This window comes from Apaloderma vittatum, unplaced genomic scaffold (assembly GCF_000703405.1).
Source record: "Apaloderma vittatum isolate BGI_N311 unplaced genomic scaffold, ASM70340v1 scaffold12872, whole genome shotgun sequence".
Taxonomy (NCBI): domain Eukaryota; kingdom Metazoa; phylum Chordata; class Aves; order Trogoniformes; family Trogonidae; genus Apaloderma; species Apaloderma vittatum.
In genome coordinates, this window is record NW_009704238.1 from 1,097 (window position 1) to 18,609 (window position 17,513).

Consider the following 17,513-nt stretch of genomic DNA (forward strand, 5'->3'; position numbering starts at 1 on the left):
GTGACAGGCTTTCACTGTCTTTTAAAAGCAGTCTGAGTTCTTGAGAATAAGAGTAGTGAACTTTTTTTGAGGGGGAGGAATTTACATGCATTTCCTTCCTCGGGAATTAATGGGAGTATAGGTGTCCACTTAAATCGTTTGTGTGATGTCCAGTTATATATATGAAAACTTTAAAACCATCAGGAATTTTAAACTCAAAATTACTGTTCATACTACTGTGAGCATAAAATACCTTAGACACTACCTTCTGAAAATTTAGCCTGTAATGTGAAAATGTCCCTTCTTCCACAGCTAAATTCTAGTCATAGGAAGTTGTCAAGGAGCAAACATACATATGTATTACGTGATTTCTGCATGGAAGCAAAAGGAGAAAGGATATACAACACTTCCATAAGCATGTATTTAAGTATGACAACAAATCTCCTTTTCACATTTGTATTTCAGGAAAATCAGGTGCATCTGCTGAAACTCTTTTGGATCAGGAATGTATAAAACCTATGAATTACTCAAGCCAGCTGGAAGACTCTGGGTGTGATGTCTCTACTGACTATGCCTTTGATTCTTTAGGCATAGCTTCTGATTTTCACCAATCTGAGCATAATGTTGACCGTACTAAACACTGGTCGGAAAGAGTTCCTTCACTGAATCTTTGCTGTACTAGCAAGGAGGAATCTGTGACTGCTCCACTACACTTTTTGCGACATCTGCTTGAAATACGAAAACTGGCCGAAGGAGGAATTCTTCAAGCAGACTTCGCAGAGCTTGAGAGTGATTCTTTCAGCATATGCCATTCGGTGTCTCAGTTGCTTGATGGACTGACTTTTTTTTACAAGAGTCCTAAATTTCCAGTTCCCAACTATCTTACTGAAGCAACTTGTGTTTTGAGCAGTTTATTAACTGATAGTAAATTATCTAATCATGTTTTGAAGAAATGTTTCAAGAAGCTGGAAGAATTTAGTAAAAATCTGATTCAGATTATTTCAAGGAACAGCAATATCAACAGGGTAAGTTTAAAACATCTTTCCTACACCATTTCAGTATATGGTAATATTCTCTTGTTTTTATGTGCTTCAAAAAATGTTAGTTTTACTATATTTTGAAAAATGCTTCTCAGAGATTTTTGTGCTTGTTCTTTTTTGGTTCTTTGATATGAATGATAAGTGCTCTGAAGCATTTGCTCATGCATGTGAGTTCTAGTCTATTCATGAGTATAAGACTTTTAAAAATTTAAAAAGGCAGATAAAAAAACTATAGAAAATGTGAGACAAAACCACATTTTTTTCTCTTTGCTATATGAAGATTTGTTGGAGGTATTCAGTAAGTAATGACTATACAATTCTTTTATTCTTTTTTGTGCACCTAGATTAAATAGGTTGGTTTGCTTCAGATCTCTGTCACTCTCTAGAAATTTTCAAATTTGTGTTTTCAAAATAAATTGACATGAAGAATGAAGAATTCAGAAGTAGCATGTCCTCGGCACAAACAGCAACTAAGACTGAACCACATTTTGTCATCATTCTACATGGTTCCGTACATCATCTTGTTAGTTTCTTCCTTCAGCTGAAGTGTCCCTAGTCTGTCTTCACAAGACTTCCCATAAGTAATGAATTCCGTTGTCTGTCTTAGGATTTTTGGTTTTCATTCTGTCTTTTAAAGTAACTTGGAACAGACATGATGGTGGAATTTTTTGAGACTGAGATGTGCCAATTTAGTGTCTACATGTGTGTAGCTACACCACCATTATAGTAAATGAAGATCATATCCCTATAATCCATGGAGCCTAAAGAATGCTGACCAGGTACTAGGTCCCTATTTTAGGATGAGCTCGAAAGTTGCCTTTAGCAAAACAAGAGCCTAGAAGTCTGCTACAGCTGTGGGCAGATGTATCCATTTGTCTAAACTTAAAATTAATCCCACTCACTGTGTGTTCAGTGTTTACCCCAGAATGTAAATATCAAACATATATTATTACCAAACTCGGTGGGAGTGGATATCCACTGCATTTTGGTTAGAAAGCAGAAAATCTTCATATACTGAAGCTTTACCAGGACTAGAGTTGTGAGTCTCTAATACCAGGGTGCTTTCTATTTCAGTGTCACCATGGTGTGATATTTAGTTTATAATTAGAGGCATCCCTGACCGTTGTTTTCAAAGTATGTACGCATACATACCAGTTGTGTGGTGTCCGAAATAGAGTCATGCAGGTGTGACGACTTTTACTTTTTCATGTGATAACAATGTACAGAACAAAGAAAACTTGAGCAGGTGTTCATAAAGGACTTCTTCATAGTTGATGATGTCCAATGTTTCCACCTGTTCACCTCCTCTACTCAAATTGCAAGTTAATAAATAATTAAAATAATGTTAATTGTAGAAGAGCAGCCAAGGACTTAATCAGAGAGAGATTATTTGTTGATTGGAGGAACGTGGCAAAGCTTAATGAGATGTGTCACATCTTAAATGAGAGAGAAGTATCTTAACAGATCAGGGATGTTTCAAATCTGCAAAGTGCTTGTATAAATCTTTCAGGAAGAATGTAGTTGTCCAATTTCCAAGTGGCATCTTTTCTCTGAATAACTTTGCTGAAGCAGATGGCTTTTTACGAGATGTTTTATATCTTGCTTATACCAAAATATTGACTTAACAGTTATTCCTATTGGCAGCCATTACTTCAATCAAACAGATTCAAAGAGTTTAAAAATTGTATAAACCAGTTATTAAGGGATAATAGTTGTCATTTCCAGATTTTTAGGGAAAAAGGGAGAATGGTGTGTGCATTAACCGCAGCGTTTATAAAGATTTATTGAAAAGTCCTTTACAGAGATTTGATTTCTTTTAAACTGAATTGAATATGGAAATAAATATGTAGAATTCAGAATTAGTAGTGGAAATTGTGTAACTAATTCTTCGCGTGCTGTATACCAGATATCTCCCAGGGACACTTTACGCTTCAGTTTTAATCATCACTGTTTACTCAAGTGGTGATTGAAATATCAAGATTATAGGTTTAAAATAAAATTACCATTAATTACAAGGCTGTCATCTGGAAAAAGTAGCACACTGTATGAATTTTCATTCCAGGAGGATGTTTAAATCCCTCTAATATAAAAACATCAGGAATTTTGTTGTATCTAACCTTACTAACTGTCAAAAAGCATTTGTACAGACAGCCACCAATGCAGCTGTAGTATTTTACACAACTTTCCCTTTGCCATCCCCACCTATAAAACTGTCAGAAGCTGTCAAGGAGGACAAAGGGCTGTGAGAAACACCTTCAAAAAATGAAGGAAGGGAGAAGTGGCTGTGGATTACACTTAATGCCTCATCTTCAAAAATAGTCCCAGCATTTTGCAGAGAAAATTAAATAACTTGAAAATCTTTTGAGAGTTAGAAAAGAGATAATTATCTCTACGTTAGATATGAAGGAAGAAAAACAGCAGCACAATTACTTGCTGTAACTGCTGAGTCCTATTGTTTGAGATGTTTCTAATAATAAAGCACTGGAAGCTGTTGGAACCAGCCGAGACACGTACTCAGAGCTTTTCTACCTGGGTTCAGTTGCCTAAAGTTGTGCACTTTGGATAGAATTTTTGACCTGAAACTCCAAACTGACATGAGTATCAAAAGGGAAAACAATAACAAAAATCTATTATGGTACTGCAGCGTGAAGCAGAGCTAATGCATGAGTTATGTGGCAGAAGAACCTGGCCTTTCACCCTGGGTTCTATATAGAGCTGTGTGTCTGTTTCTTGGACCTCTCGTTTTAAGGAGTTAATCAAAACACTAAAAAAGAAGACAATGGTAGATTGCGTACAGGATTCTAGAATACAGCCAAGCTGTGTAGGGCTCTCAGAGGAGACTTTCTGGTTCCGCTTGAACAAATAGCTCATCCATCTGCCCCACCTCACTCGTAATCTCTTTCAGGTAAGACCCATAAGTGAGATGTGTTTCAGTAAACAGTGGCTGTTTGCTGTGTCTTGTGCTATGTTCAGAACATCAATACTGACTTTGAAGATAAGGTCAATAATCATGAATTGCCTGCTCCATTCAAATGAAGCAAAAAAAAAAAATTATGGGCTATTTATGTCCTTCTTTGTCCCGTTTGGAAATTTGCTATGCTACATTTAAGGTAGTTTCAAAATTGTTCTGCATTAATAGTATCTCAATGGATGCTGAGGCATGAATATAATTTCTAGGAACTTTTCTTATCCTATTTGGGACTTTATTGCCTGTTTTCATTTTTCTCTCATGGTCAACCTAAAAGTCTTTATGTAGAATTTTGCAAATACTTAAATATTACAGTTAATACATTTAGCAGAAAAGCAAATGTCAAAATTCTGAGTAGTAACTGAATGCCTTTACCAGATGTTTGCATGAGGAAGGATTCGCACTTCTTAATGAAAACAATAAACATAGTACAATGAAAAGCAGAAAGAGCGAAATGTTTGAATCTCATTGGCAATTATGTAATGAAATGTGTGGAAATGTACTTGTGCAATTGAAAAAGTACACATTAAAAAGAACCATAGTATTGAATTTTGTCTTACGTAGGATGCAATTTGTATTGATTGATTAATGATTGAAATTGTCTGGAAGAGAGTAACATAAACTTAGTATGATGGTCTTAATACATGCAACAGTATGCATTTAATACATGCTTCAACTAGGGGGCTACCATGAATTTCCTTAGCAGTGTCTTTTGTCAGAAATGCCAGGACAGCATTTATCTTATCAATTTACAAGAGCCTTGCCTGCTCAGGGACAAATAAGATTTCAAAATAGTTATTCATGTCACTGGTGGTTCTCAAGTATAAAATCAGTGAGCTTCAGTTTTCCTAAATTAATTGAGTCCCAAAGGGAATATTATGGCTTTTGAGACACGGTACGTTTTCATTGGACAAAGAATTTTACGTATGTAGTGGAAGAGCAGTTCATTCATAGTAATATTAAAATACGTTGCTAGGATTTTATGGTCTAGTGAGAGTCAATGTTTGAATCTCTTGATTGTTGAATTAAATTTCCACAGCAATCTGTTGTCGTTTGTAGAGAGATATTTAAGTCAAGTGGTAATCAAAATCCATTGTCTTGTAAATCACTACAGTTTAAAGCAATCACCAAAGTAAATGACTTCAGTGATGTGGGTCGTAAGAGTGACTAGACAGGAATGAAGGAAAAAAAAATTTGTCTGCCTCTAGGCTTTTGTCCAGCTTCCCTCCTCAGCAGCCCTGGTTGATACACATCATGGACTAAAGCTACAATTACTGAAGAGTTACAGGATGAAGTTGGCAGGATTTTTTTTTTACCATTATGTCAAAAAAGCTTTATTTGTGGTTTCCAACCTAACTGTAATGCTGTTTTGTCAGGACTGTCCTTTTTCCTAATAGCAAATATTATCATTGCCCTTTTTTTCCCCCAAGTAATTAACTAGTGTTTAGAGTATCACAGATTATTTCCACTAGGAGGAATGAAAAACGGGTGGAGTAGTTTTTTTCTGTTCCCTTGATTTACAAATTGAATATGTAGGTGCCCTTAATGCAAGACTAAAAGAAAAAATTATTTTTGTTGAGTATGGTAGGAAATATGTGTCAAAAGCCATTTGTTTCTTTCCTCTGTCCTCAGTCTCTCTCTCCCCTGAATGGTTTCTGTCAAAGATCTCTTAACATTCTGTAGCATCACATTAGTGGTGTCAATTTACTTCTTTGGCATCTCTGTGATACTTGTGGCTGAGACTGTGTGGAATAGAAACATCAAAGCCTGTTCCTTGATCCTTTACTTATGATGTCTGTGTAAAAGCATTTGAGTTCTATCTAGGCTTTGGATTTTTGTGGTTTTTTTTTTGGTTGCTGTTTTTTTGTTATTCTATCCATGTTATTGAACAAAAAGACCAAAAAGTGATCTATTTTTTTGATCTCAGGGATACTATAGTAGGTGGTTATTCAAAGGGATGATATGGCCACCTTAGTTCCAACACGTTATTGCTTAACCTAGTAGCTCTAATTCCATTCTTGTCACTTCCAACTGGAGGTTTAGGGCTGTTTTTGCTGCAAGGATTGTCCTCTTCACTGAAAAATTCAATTTGTTGCTTTTAAGAGATGATGGGGTTGGTTTTTTTGTCTTGGGTGAAAAACACCTTGTACATCATGTAGTTTTTGAAGGTAGCTGTATATCCGAAGGGGCTTTTGGTAGTAGTCCTCAACCATTGCTTAAAAAGTCTGTATGTACTTCAATAATGAGAATCTTACGGTTTTACTGTTCTTCTACTTGTTTACTAATGAGCCTTTTTTCATAGCTTAAATTTGTCATGCTTCTCTATGAAATAGTTTTGTGTGCTCAAATTGGGTGTGTGTTTGTCTTGTGCTGATAGGATAGAAATTAAAGTAAGCTCTGTAGAGCCTGTTATTTATAGCCAGTTGCAAACACAATTGACTATTCCTTGCCTAATGTTTTAGTGTGCAACTCCTGCAATGAAGTGTACAGCCCTAAAGAAGGTACCTCTGTTCTTCCCAGGTATGCATGTCAAGTACTTGGGTTCTTTAAGTGGTATCCAAAGTAGCTTGTACACTGACCAGTGGGAAGAAGAGTGGACTGGGAAACATCTGAAATCCATTTTCATTTGTAGAGACTCTGTCTAAATCTTAGACACTTAAATGAGACACTGATTTACATACCTGAATTTCATTAAGGATTACCAGCTTACTGCTGAGTTTAAAAAATTTATAGCTAAAGAATACCTCTTTTCTGTAATTTATCCAGTGACTTTTTCTAAGCAATCCTCAGATTAAAAATTTGAATCCATAACTCTTCTTCTCTGAGTGAGCTCACCCTTGTTGCTTAGTGTCTTCTGTATCCATCAGCATGGCTTGGCAATTCAGCATCAGCAGGCAATTAGGCAGTTCTTCACTCCTCTAGGCTTCTGACCAGGACTAGTTAAGAAGAAGCAATCAAGAGCAATACAAATTTTAATCTCTCAGGCAGGCAAGACTTGGTGTCCAAAGCTACTTGGTCATAATCAATTGACTATTTACAGTAGGTATTAACAAAAATGGGCAGCAGTTAACATCAGAGTTGTTTCAGTGGCAGCTGTTGTGAATGCTGTTGTTTAAGTGGGTCTGATGCTGTCTTCCTCTTGACAGTATTTCCTGGATCCAGCTTCTTGCACGAGTTATATATTTAGATGCCTAATTCATGAGTCTCAGGAAGATGCAGACGTTCTTGATTTCTGCCAAGATAGCATTGCTTAAAGTAAATTTATTGGTAAAAACTCTGATGCCAGCTGGATCTCTTTATAAATCAGTTTCTTGTATTTAGTCTTCAGATGACCTGATGACTTGTGTGTTTGCGTGACCTCAAGTACAGTGTGAAGGTGATTGGGGTGAGGTGATATAAGCACGGTACTTGGGTTTAGTGTGTGGAAATGAATATTACCGTTTTGCGGTAGACACTAAATCAAACATGGCAATGAGTTGTAGCCCTGAATTCCTCCAAGGACATCCAGGTTGTGCTTTAGTTTTGTGTTTGGGTTTTTTGCTTGGTTGATTTGCACTTTTTGATTTTTGATTGCTTTTTTAAAAAAAAAAAAAAAACAAAGGCTCCCACAAACTCGTAACAGGATCTGTTACATATATTTTATCCCATCAACCAGGTGTCATTGTTTTGTAGATTATACAACTCAGGAAGATATAAGGTGCTCAAAATGGGAAAGGCAAGATAAGTCTATGCTATGAAACTGAAAGGAAAAAAAGGGTTAATAAGTTTAGAGTCAAAGACTTGGAGATAGTATTATCATAACTTTAGAATTTCTAACATAGCATGCGCTGTGTTTGAAAGTGAAGACTAGGTCACAGAAGACTGCTACCTGGATAGCAATTTATCTCAATAGCATACAAAGCTTTATAAACAAAGTTAAAGGAAAAGAATAATTAAAATAAACGATATAAAATGCAGCTTGAATTTACCAGAGGTAAATTGTGGCAGAACAATGTAAGAGCATTAAACTGTGTGTGCAGATGAGAGATTTGTTAGCTTTTATCTGTCTGGTGTTCAGTAAAGCATTCATTATGGAACTCATACTAGAAAAATATTAATGAAACTGAAAAAGATGTAGTTTAATGCTTTAATATTTTGTACCTAGGTAAGAAAGCAGCTAGAGAAGTAACAGCAAGTTGTGCTACGTACTAAGTATTTATACTTGTCAGGAGGATGAGGGGAAAGGTTTGTGCATGTCAGTCAAGCTTAGGACGTACTAAAGGGTAGTGCAGTCTCTGTGGGTGCACTGGCTCTGGTTTGAGTTTGTCCTCCTTACTTCAGCAGTAACAGCCTTCCCTTGTGCAGGGAAAGCAGGGGCTAAACAGCTGGGAAATAGCCTGGGAGATCTGCTTATGCCAGAGGGCTTGGTGGTGTGAAGAAGCAGAAAGGGATGGGGTGAATAGGAAGGTAGGTTCAAGTGCGTCTCTCCTTCACCGCAGTTTCTGTGGTCTCTGATCTCTTTCCTGCGTGGCAGGAGCACCCAACCTGGCTTAGTTCAGCCTGTGGACAGATGCAAGCGGTTTCATGAGCTACTGCCTATTTTCATAGGGAACTGGTATTGGGTTGGATAAAACCATATAGGGAGCTCAAGGGACCTTGATGATCAGTGAATCAGAGAATGACTTGTAGGCAGCCATACAGAAATAAACCTAAAATATAAACCTTGATCTGTGAGCAGAAGAAATTGCACCTTCACACTCTCAATCTGACATAGAAACTTCATGGTCAGCAAAGATGACTAGGAGGAGTTGATGTAGTTGAGATTGTTCAGCCTGGAGAAGAGAAGGCTCCAGGGAGACCTTATTGTGGCCTTTCAGTAGTTAATGGGGACTTATCAAAAAGATGAGGACAATGTTTTTAGCCTGTTGCAATAGGATGAGTGGTAATGGTTATAAACTAAAAGAGAGTAGTTTTAAACTAGATATAAGGAAGAAATTTTTTACAGTGAGGGTGGAGAAACATTGGTAGAGGTTACTTGGAGAGATGGTGGAAGCTCCATCCCTGGAAACATTCAAGGCCAGGCTGGACGGAGCTCTGAGCAATCTGATCTAGTTAAAGATGTCCCTGCTCATTACAAGGGGGTTAGACTAAATGACCTTTAAAGGTGCCTTCCAAGCCAGAACATTCTATGTAGTACAATTGCTTGGAGACATTCCCTCCTTGCTTCACGAATTCAGGAAAACTCTACTTAAGCCAAGAGGTTGCACGTTTCTTTCAGTGAGTACCGTGATAGTTACTGCTGGCGTTTCTGGCTTTTCCAGCGTCATTCACTGAAGTGTTCTGGTTTTCAGAATATTTAGTAGGCTGACTTCAGGTTATTTGTTTCTCCATCTCCATCCTCTCCACAGCATGCAGGTGCCGTATTACAGTAATTATTTCCTAGATATTGAAGTATCTTGGTTTAATTTTCATTATTTTTTTGCCTTTTCTGAATCATTTCTTAAAAAGATAGAAACTTGTTCACACCTTTTGCATTTTAACTTTTTTTGTAAACATTTTTGGTGAATGCAGTCACACATGTTGCAAACAGACTTGCCTCTATTGTATATCACTATCTTGTCAGAATATTTTTCAGCTAAAGCTCTGCAAAAATGTACTGAAATACTGTAATATAAAAGGCAGCTTGCAGCAGTGAAGCTAATTAATGGTCTTAGCAGAGAACATCAGGTTTAAAAGAGTGGGGAGAAACATGAACACGACTGTGAAGGGGTAAGGGCAGAGCAAGGTCTTGAGATGAGGTTTACAAAGCAATTGGAATAATAGGTATCAAATCCCATGACTTGAAGATAAGAGAAACAGCACATCATAAACGATAGAAGAGATAAATGACAACCGTCAAAATAACAAAGGAAGCAACATGACATTAAGGTAAGAAAGGGGGTACTAAAGTTCTCTGTATACAAGTGAAACTTTTCAGTTGACATTGATGAGTTAGAAGTGGAAGGAATTAATCCCACAAGTTCTGGATAACCCTTATTAAAGTCTTAACGCATTCTGAGAAATAAATTGTAAAGAAATAATTCATAAGTAAAGATTTTTATCCTGGTTTCCCGGTGAAACAAGGCTCATAGGAGTGTGCTTGTTTTGCTCATCAGTCATTTCCTCTACTGGTAACTTTTGAAACTGATAGCCAGCTGGAAATCACTTGGAATGAAGTGGAAGGTCAAAAATACCTTCCAGTGGAGTAGAGACCAAAGTAGAGTGCTTGAGGCAAGCAGAACATGGACATATATCCAACAACGCACACATCCTTCCCAGCTATGGACCCAGCATTGCTCTCTCTTGCTCTGCAGCCTGAGGAGCATGAGAAGAGAGCAAAACCCACACTGTGGGAGGAGGGTTAGGGATGATGCAGCTCCTGAGCAGTGAACCAGGCTCCATTATTCTCTTGTTTTGATTGTATGTTTTTTGCCATCTATTTTTCTAACTGCTTTTACTTGAGACTCCCTGAAGAACATAGATTTTATTTCATCTATACCATTAAGCAAGCCCAACGGAATAAAAGATTTCCTTTTTTAACATTTGATAGATTCGAGAGCTGAAGATATGCTTTTATCTTTAATGAAACTGCATACCATTTGAGCTATTACCAGTTTGAATTTTTCCAGAGTTTAATTAGCAATACTGAGCGTTGCTCTGAAACACAGACTTACTTCTGTTCACTATTTATAAATTTATTGATTATATGCTATAAATTTCTTCTGTATGCATTTAATGCATACAGTCTGTGAACATTATTTTAACCCTAATTCTTTGTTCTCATTTTATTTCTTACTACTACTTCTTACATAACTGCACTCAATGTTATGCTCTGAAATTATAGAAGTACGTATCCATCCTTAATTATAAATAGAAGTAAAAATGAATGGGACTTCAATGAAAAATGCACTCTTTTTTTAGCATTGTTTAAACTTTGAGTATGATTTAAAGCATTTCTACCTTTTTGGAACATGAGTGCTGTCAAAGGCAGAACTATCCAGTATATGAAAGTCTAATTTTAATTCATAGATCCTCAAAGCACATGTAGGTGCATGCATTACATTATCCTTTAATATAATTTTAGTTGTACAGAAATCTATTTTTATCTTGCATTCTTTCACATTTCATCATTATAGAATCTTTGGTGTATACATTTACGAATTATTTTCATCTCAGATGTTCAAAACTATATTTGTACAATTTATGAATTCTCTTTAATATGAGGAGTTTTCTTTTTGTCTCAGTCTGCAGATTTGATTCTGAACATGACTCGTCTGTCTTTTTATAATTTTCTTTTTCTATTTCTTTTGAGATTACATACTGGAGTGAAATGATTTAACAGTGAAGATTTATTGAAGTTTGATTGTTCTGACTGTGAACAGGAGATTGTCTCATACTGGGCAGATGATAACCAAGCTGATCAAACTCCTCAGCTGTCAGAGACTGATAAATAGGTGTGGCATCAACTGACAGGGCAGTTTGACCATCTGATCAGGCAGTCAGGCAGTCACTGTAAATGGGAAGCTGCCTAATTAACAGTTTTTACAGCAATAGCTTTCAGGCCACCTCACTGTTTGCATAACTATCCGGAAATTCTGTTGATAATGATTTTACAGGAGACAGAGTTGAAAACTGGTAAAGTCAAGATAAATGATACTCACTGCTTTCCCCTCATCTGCTCAGTCATCTTGGCACAGAAGGCTGGTGGGTTGGTTACGTATGGTTTACCTCTAATAAATCCATACTGACTACTGCCGGATCGCCTTCCTGGCTTTCATGTGTTTGGAAGTGATTTCCAGGAGGATTCATCCTATGCAAGCTTATAAATGGTGGGAAAGTATTTTTATTCTTTTATATATATGTATGTGAATATGTGTATGCACACATGAGCTGCCTAGAGCAATAAAACTAGATTGGATTTAATAGGATATGGTGGTCTGCTTTTAAGTGGTTAAGACGTGGTAGTTGAACACACAAATTTGGTTCAGAGTATCCTTTTGTTAGTCCAAAATACTAATTTACAAAAAGATACTGAATATTAATGTTGTAGGGGTATAAATTTTTATAAAAATAAAATCATAGTCATATTTAATTTGTATTACTTTTTCTTTCAGTGTACTGCAACATATTTCTCTATATAAATGATAATTTCTTTCTAGTAGCCTTTTACAAAATAATGTCATGTTTACTTTGCAGAGCATTGTTTTATAACATAATAGCTATATATTTCCATTTCAAGAAAGAGAAAAATATTTTTATTTTTAATAGTAAAAACTGTGACAAAATTAGAATAAAATTGCTAATAGAATTCTCATGTAACTTCAAAGAACTTCTGTGGTTCCAGAGAAGTGCCTTGGTTACAGCTTGTTAAACAACAGTATGAAAGTGAATTGTTTGAATTTGAAAATGTAATGTATCTATCTTCTATCAGTTAGCATTTAATCAGGTTTATTCCTGGTAGCTCTATTGACAGGAAATTCCAGTATAGCTCTTAAGCTTACTCACAGGTTTGAATTTCAAAGAATTTATTTTGTTCCTTTGTCTGCCCATGACAAGCAGAAGTACTGTCTGCAGGGTGATCACCCACTTTCTTTGACCGCAGATGGGCACAATGACAGCTAATGTTGAAAAGCTGCCTTCTGGGGAATTCCCACTTTTGCTGGAGTTTGTTCATATGACAGTCTCCTGTAATACTAATCTTTTGAGAAAGGAAAGTTTCTAGGTAATCGATGTGGGTTTCTCAGAGATCTCATAAATATGTAATTAATAGTTTTAAACTCTGAAAACTTTTGACTTTGCTTTTTTTTCTTCAAAATTTTAGTATGTAGATCCTATTTTTATTTAAGTTAAAAAAATACAGAGATATATTTTGAAAAATTAAATTTACTGGTTTTTTTTCTCTTTAGTTTCAGGCACTGTATGCTGTATCAGACACGCTAGTTTTGCTAGGAAAGAACAACATACTAAGAAATTCTTTAATATCTCTTCTGCTCTCAGAAGTACATCACTTTGCTGAGCAGCTGTTGCAAGCTCACCAGGTACTGTCATCTTTACTTTTGGAGAAGTGGTGTTGGGGAGTGTTTCATCTGTATTTGTTTCATAAAATGTAATAAATAGACCATTTTATAGAATATACAGGTTTAAGTACCCAGAAGGTAGCACCTAACTTTGAACAGCAGGTTCAAGAAAAGAGATAAAAATAGAAAGAAAATTTTCTTATGGACAGAAGTAAAATTATCAAACTGTATAGTAAATAGACTGTCTAGACTTTAAGATCCTGCTATGTGATTTGGAAAATACTTGATAATAATTAGTTAAAACAATTACTGCAATGCGTAAGTTGTTGACTGTTTAGGCATTACAACTTAACTATCCAGCTAGAGAATTCTGTCTCTCTTCAGTTCATGCAAAACTGGAAAATGGCATTATTTTATTTCAGAATTAGATTTCAAGTTTCATATTGTTAATTTTCATGATGCAAAAATTGTCCAACACTTAAAGTTATATTTAGTTTGTTGCAATGAGGAGATGAAGAGCAGAATAGAATGGGGATAGTATTTTCGGTAAAATTTATTTTTAGATTAAATTCTTTCTAGTAAATTATAGAACTTAATAGAGAGAGACAGTGAGTGAATGTTCCTTTAACATATGGAGATGTATGAAATTGTTTTTTCATGGATTTTTCATGTATATCTGTGTGGTGATACGTATTTAATGCAAACCGCTCAGTTTAACTTCGGATTGTCACTTGATTGTGCACTCTCCTAGAAGGGTCAATAAAAAGAAAGCCTGCATATTTTTATTTGATGGCAAATAAAGTTTTAAATATGCATAGGAAACATTCATCCTATAGATATTGTTTAGTGGTTGTCCAGTTTAACACATGTTTTAAGTGTTGCTCAAGTAGTCTTGACGTTCTTTTTCTCTCTATGATGTGGTATGAGAGTGGGTTCAGACTGTTGGAAAGGGAACATGTAATTTCCAACCCAGGTTTCTAGTATGTATGAATTGTATTCTGAAACCACTTCAAAAAGGCCAGTTTTAAAAAAAAATTAGACAAATAATTGTGTCTTAGTTTAAGTCACTAGTAGCATACAAGAGTTGTTGATGGCAGCCAAAAGCAAACAGACTATAAACAAATTTAAGGATAAGGAAGTGTGTGTTTTAAAAAAGTTGGAGTTTTTTGTAAGTTTAAACAAGTTGCTGCTTTTTGATACTATTAAATCTTACCTGCTTAGTAGAATTAGTCATCTGTCCTTTCTGCAGAATTTTTGCCAGTGGCAGCGCAGAACTCAACAGTACTCCACACTGGTAAATGGCTTATATTGAGCGTTGCACTTTGCTGAGTCAATTACTATGGAGCTACTTAACCTTACCATACTGTAATTATTTTATGGAGTCATAGAATTGTTTAGGTTGGAAAGGAATTTTAAGATCAAGTCAAACCACTCACCTAGCAATGCCAAGTCCACCACTAAACTGTGTCACTAAGCACCACATTTACACGTCTGTAAATACTTCCAGGGATGGTGACTCCATCAGTTCCCTGGGCAGCCTGTTCCAGTGCTTGACAACCCTTTTTTGTGAAGAAATGTTTCCTAATACTCAATCTAAACTTCCCTGATGCAACTTGAGGCCATTTCCACTTGTCCTATCACTTGTTACTTGGGAGAAGGGACCAACACCCACCTCTCTACAGCCTCCTTCCAGGGAGTTGTAGAGAGCGGTAAGGTCTCTCCTGAGCATCCTTTTCTTCAGCCTGAACAACCCCAGTTCCCTCAGCCACTTCCCATAGAACTTGTGCTCTAGACCTTTCATCAGCTTCATTGCCCTTCTCTGGTCACACTCCAGCACCTCAATATTCTTGTCGTGAGGGACCCGAAACTAAACACAAGTTTCAAGGTGCAGCCTCACCAGTGCCGAGCACAGGGGGACAGTCCCGACCCTACTCCTGCTGGCCACACTATTTCTGACACAGACCAGGATGCTGTTGGCCTTCTTGGCCACTTGGGCACACTGGTGGCTCATTGCAGCTGGCTTTTGGCCAACACCCTCAGGTCCTTACTTGCCAGGCAACTCTTCAGCCACTCCTCCCCAAGCCTGTAGTGCTGCCTGGGGTTGCTGTGACCCAAGTGCAGGACCTGGCAGTTGGCATTGTTGAACCTCATACAGTTGGCCCCAGCCCACTGATCCAGCCTGTCTAGATCCTTCTGTATAGTCTTCCTACCTTCAGGCTATGTTCTTGCCCAGTTTGGAGTCTTCTGCAAACTTACTGAAGGTGCACTCAATCCTTTTGTCCAGATCATTGATGAAGATATTAAACAGAAGTGGCTCCAATACTGAACCCTGGGGAACACCACTTGTGACTGTACCTTGTTAGTTTAACTCCATTCACCACCACTCTTTGTGCTTGGCCACCAAGCCAGTTTTTCACCCATCAAAGAGTCAACCTGTCTAAGTGATGAGTTGCCATCTTGTCTAGCAGAATTCTGTGGAAAACAGTTGTCAAGGGCTTTACTAAGGTCCAAGTAGACAACATCCACAACCTGTACCTCATCTGCTAGGTAGGTCACCTTGTCATAGAAGGAGATCAGGTTAGTCAAGCAGGATCTGACCTTCCTGGATCTATGCTGACTCATCCTGATGCCCTGGTTGTCCTGCATGTGACGTGTGATGGCACTCAAGATGATGTACTCCATAACCTTCCCCAGCACTGAGGTCAGGCTGACAGGCGTGTAATTCCCTGGATCCTCCTTCTGGCCCTTCTTGTAGTTGGACATCACACTGGCTAATCTCCAGTCCACTGGGCCCTCCGCAGTTAGGCAGGACTGCTGATAAATGATTGAAAGTGACTTGGTGAGCACTTCCACCAGCTCCCTCAGTACCCTTGGATGGATCCCATCTGGCCCCGTAGACTTGTGTGTGTCTGAGTGGAGCAGCAGGTTGGTGACCATTTCTCCTTTGATTATGTGGAGGCTTCATTGAGTTCCCTATCTCTGTCTTCCAGCTCATGGGTCTGGGTACCTGGGGTATGACTGGCCTGACTGTTAAAGACTGAGGCAAAGAAGGCATTAAGTACCTCTGCCTTTTCCTCATCCTTTGTCACTATGTGACAAAGATTCTCCCTATCCCTCCTTTTGTTACTAATATATTTATTTAAACACTTTTTATTGCCTTTTACAGCAGTGGCTAAATTAAGTTCTAGTTGGGCTTTGGCCCTTCTAGTTTTCTTCCTGCCATAACCTTACAACATCCTTGTAGTTCTCCTGGGTTGTCTGCCCCTTCCCCCAAAGGTTGTAAACTTGCCTTTTTTTATGTGAGTTCCAGCCAAATCTTTCTGTACAGTCAGATTTTAAGTGTTGCTTTCGTATTTGGTATATAAAATCTATTTCTAAAAGTTTCTAAAAGCAGTTTCACTCCTCTTTGGCTTCGCTTTATGTTGGAAAGAATCATATATTGGGTTTTAAGATGGTGGTGAGAGATATTACAAAACTGTAACTTGCAATTAAGAAAATGGAAGTAAAATCACATTCAGTGATTTTAACCATGAAAGAGTTTCTTCAAATACAAAAATTATTTTGATTTTTCTAATGGCAAATTATTTTACTAACAGCATAATTTCTTTATTTATGGAAAAAAAGTAGAAGATAGGATTCATATATAAATATTAAGAAAATGGTAGTTTAGTCTTTGAATGCCAGTCTCACTAGAATGGCTTGATTTCCCTAGTTGATGGTACAGCAGTTTTCCTTGTTTTTAACATCTGTGAGAGCTATCTGTCTGCTTGATTTGTTAGTTTTTTGTTATTTTTTTATTTTCTCCACATTGTCAAGAAACATAAACCTTTAATTGTACTTCCTGGAGTTACAGAAGAAAGATGTTATCTTGCACTGATGGGAAGGTGCCTGTGGATCAGGACACAATTTCTAGGGACAAAGACCCTTGTACTTATTTACTGAAAAGAAAAAATAAAAATGATTTCGATCTGATAAATTCATTCCATTTCCTCATACTTAGTATATGTGGGCTGAAATTTGGGATAATGAAATACATTTGTTACTTGACCTTTTCAGCATCAGGACCAAATTCTTTTTCATAATAAGTCTTTGCTGCCTGCAGTCCTCCATCTGTCTCCTTTTAATTACCTTGCATTTGTGCTTGCTGCAAATCAAAGGTGTTACAGTACTGCATTTCAGACCGAGAGCCTTGAAATGCCTTCTGTCTTTACAACTGAGGAAATGTATGTTTATTATTGTGCAATGCGAAACATAAACAGATTTTCTGACAAAATATTTAATAAGATTCTCTTTCACCTTTAATTTTTAAGCCATCCTTTCTGTTCACTCAAATAAAAAAATTCTCACATGTTCAAAAATTTAAAGCCAGGTTTGCATAAGGAAAGTTTTCTGCTCTGCTTCTACTTCCTCCCACTGAGCTGTCAGTCTGCCTTCTGTTATTGAAATTTGGTAGACCCTCTGCTACTTTTCCTCTTCCTTTTTCCTTTTCCT

The 17,513-nt window shown here is 37.0% G+C and overlaps 1 protein-coding gene across 1 annotated transcript; it reads left to right on the plus strand.

Moving 5' to 3' along the window:
• Nucleotides 1–407: 407 nt before the first annotated feature.
• Nucleotides 408–15,348, plus strand: MEI4 (meiosis-specific 4 homolog (S. cerevisiae); the record flags this gene model as incomplete). The annotated part of the gene is made up of 3 exons (XM_009864982.1): nt 408–1,004; nt 12,912–13,043; nt 15,307–15,348. Coding segments are annotated over 3 exons (771 nt in total), but the record flags the coding sequence as incomplete, so codon positions are not given.
• Between the last annotated feature and the right edge of the window lie 2,165 nt (nt 15,349–17,513).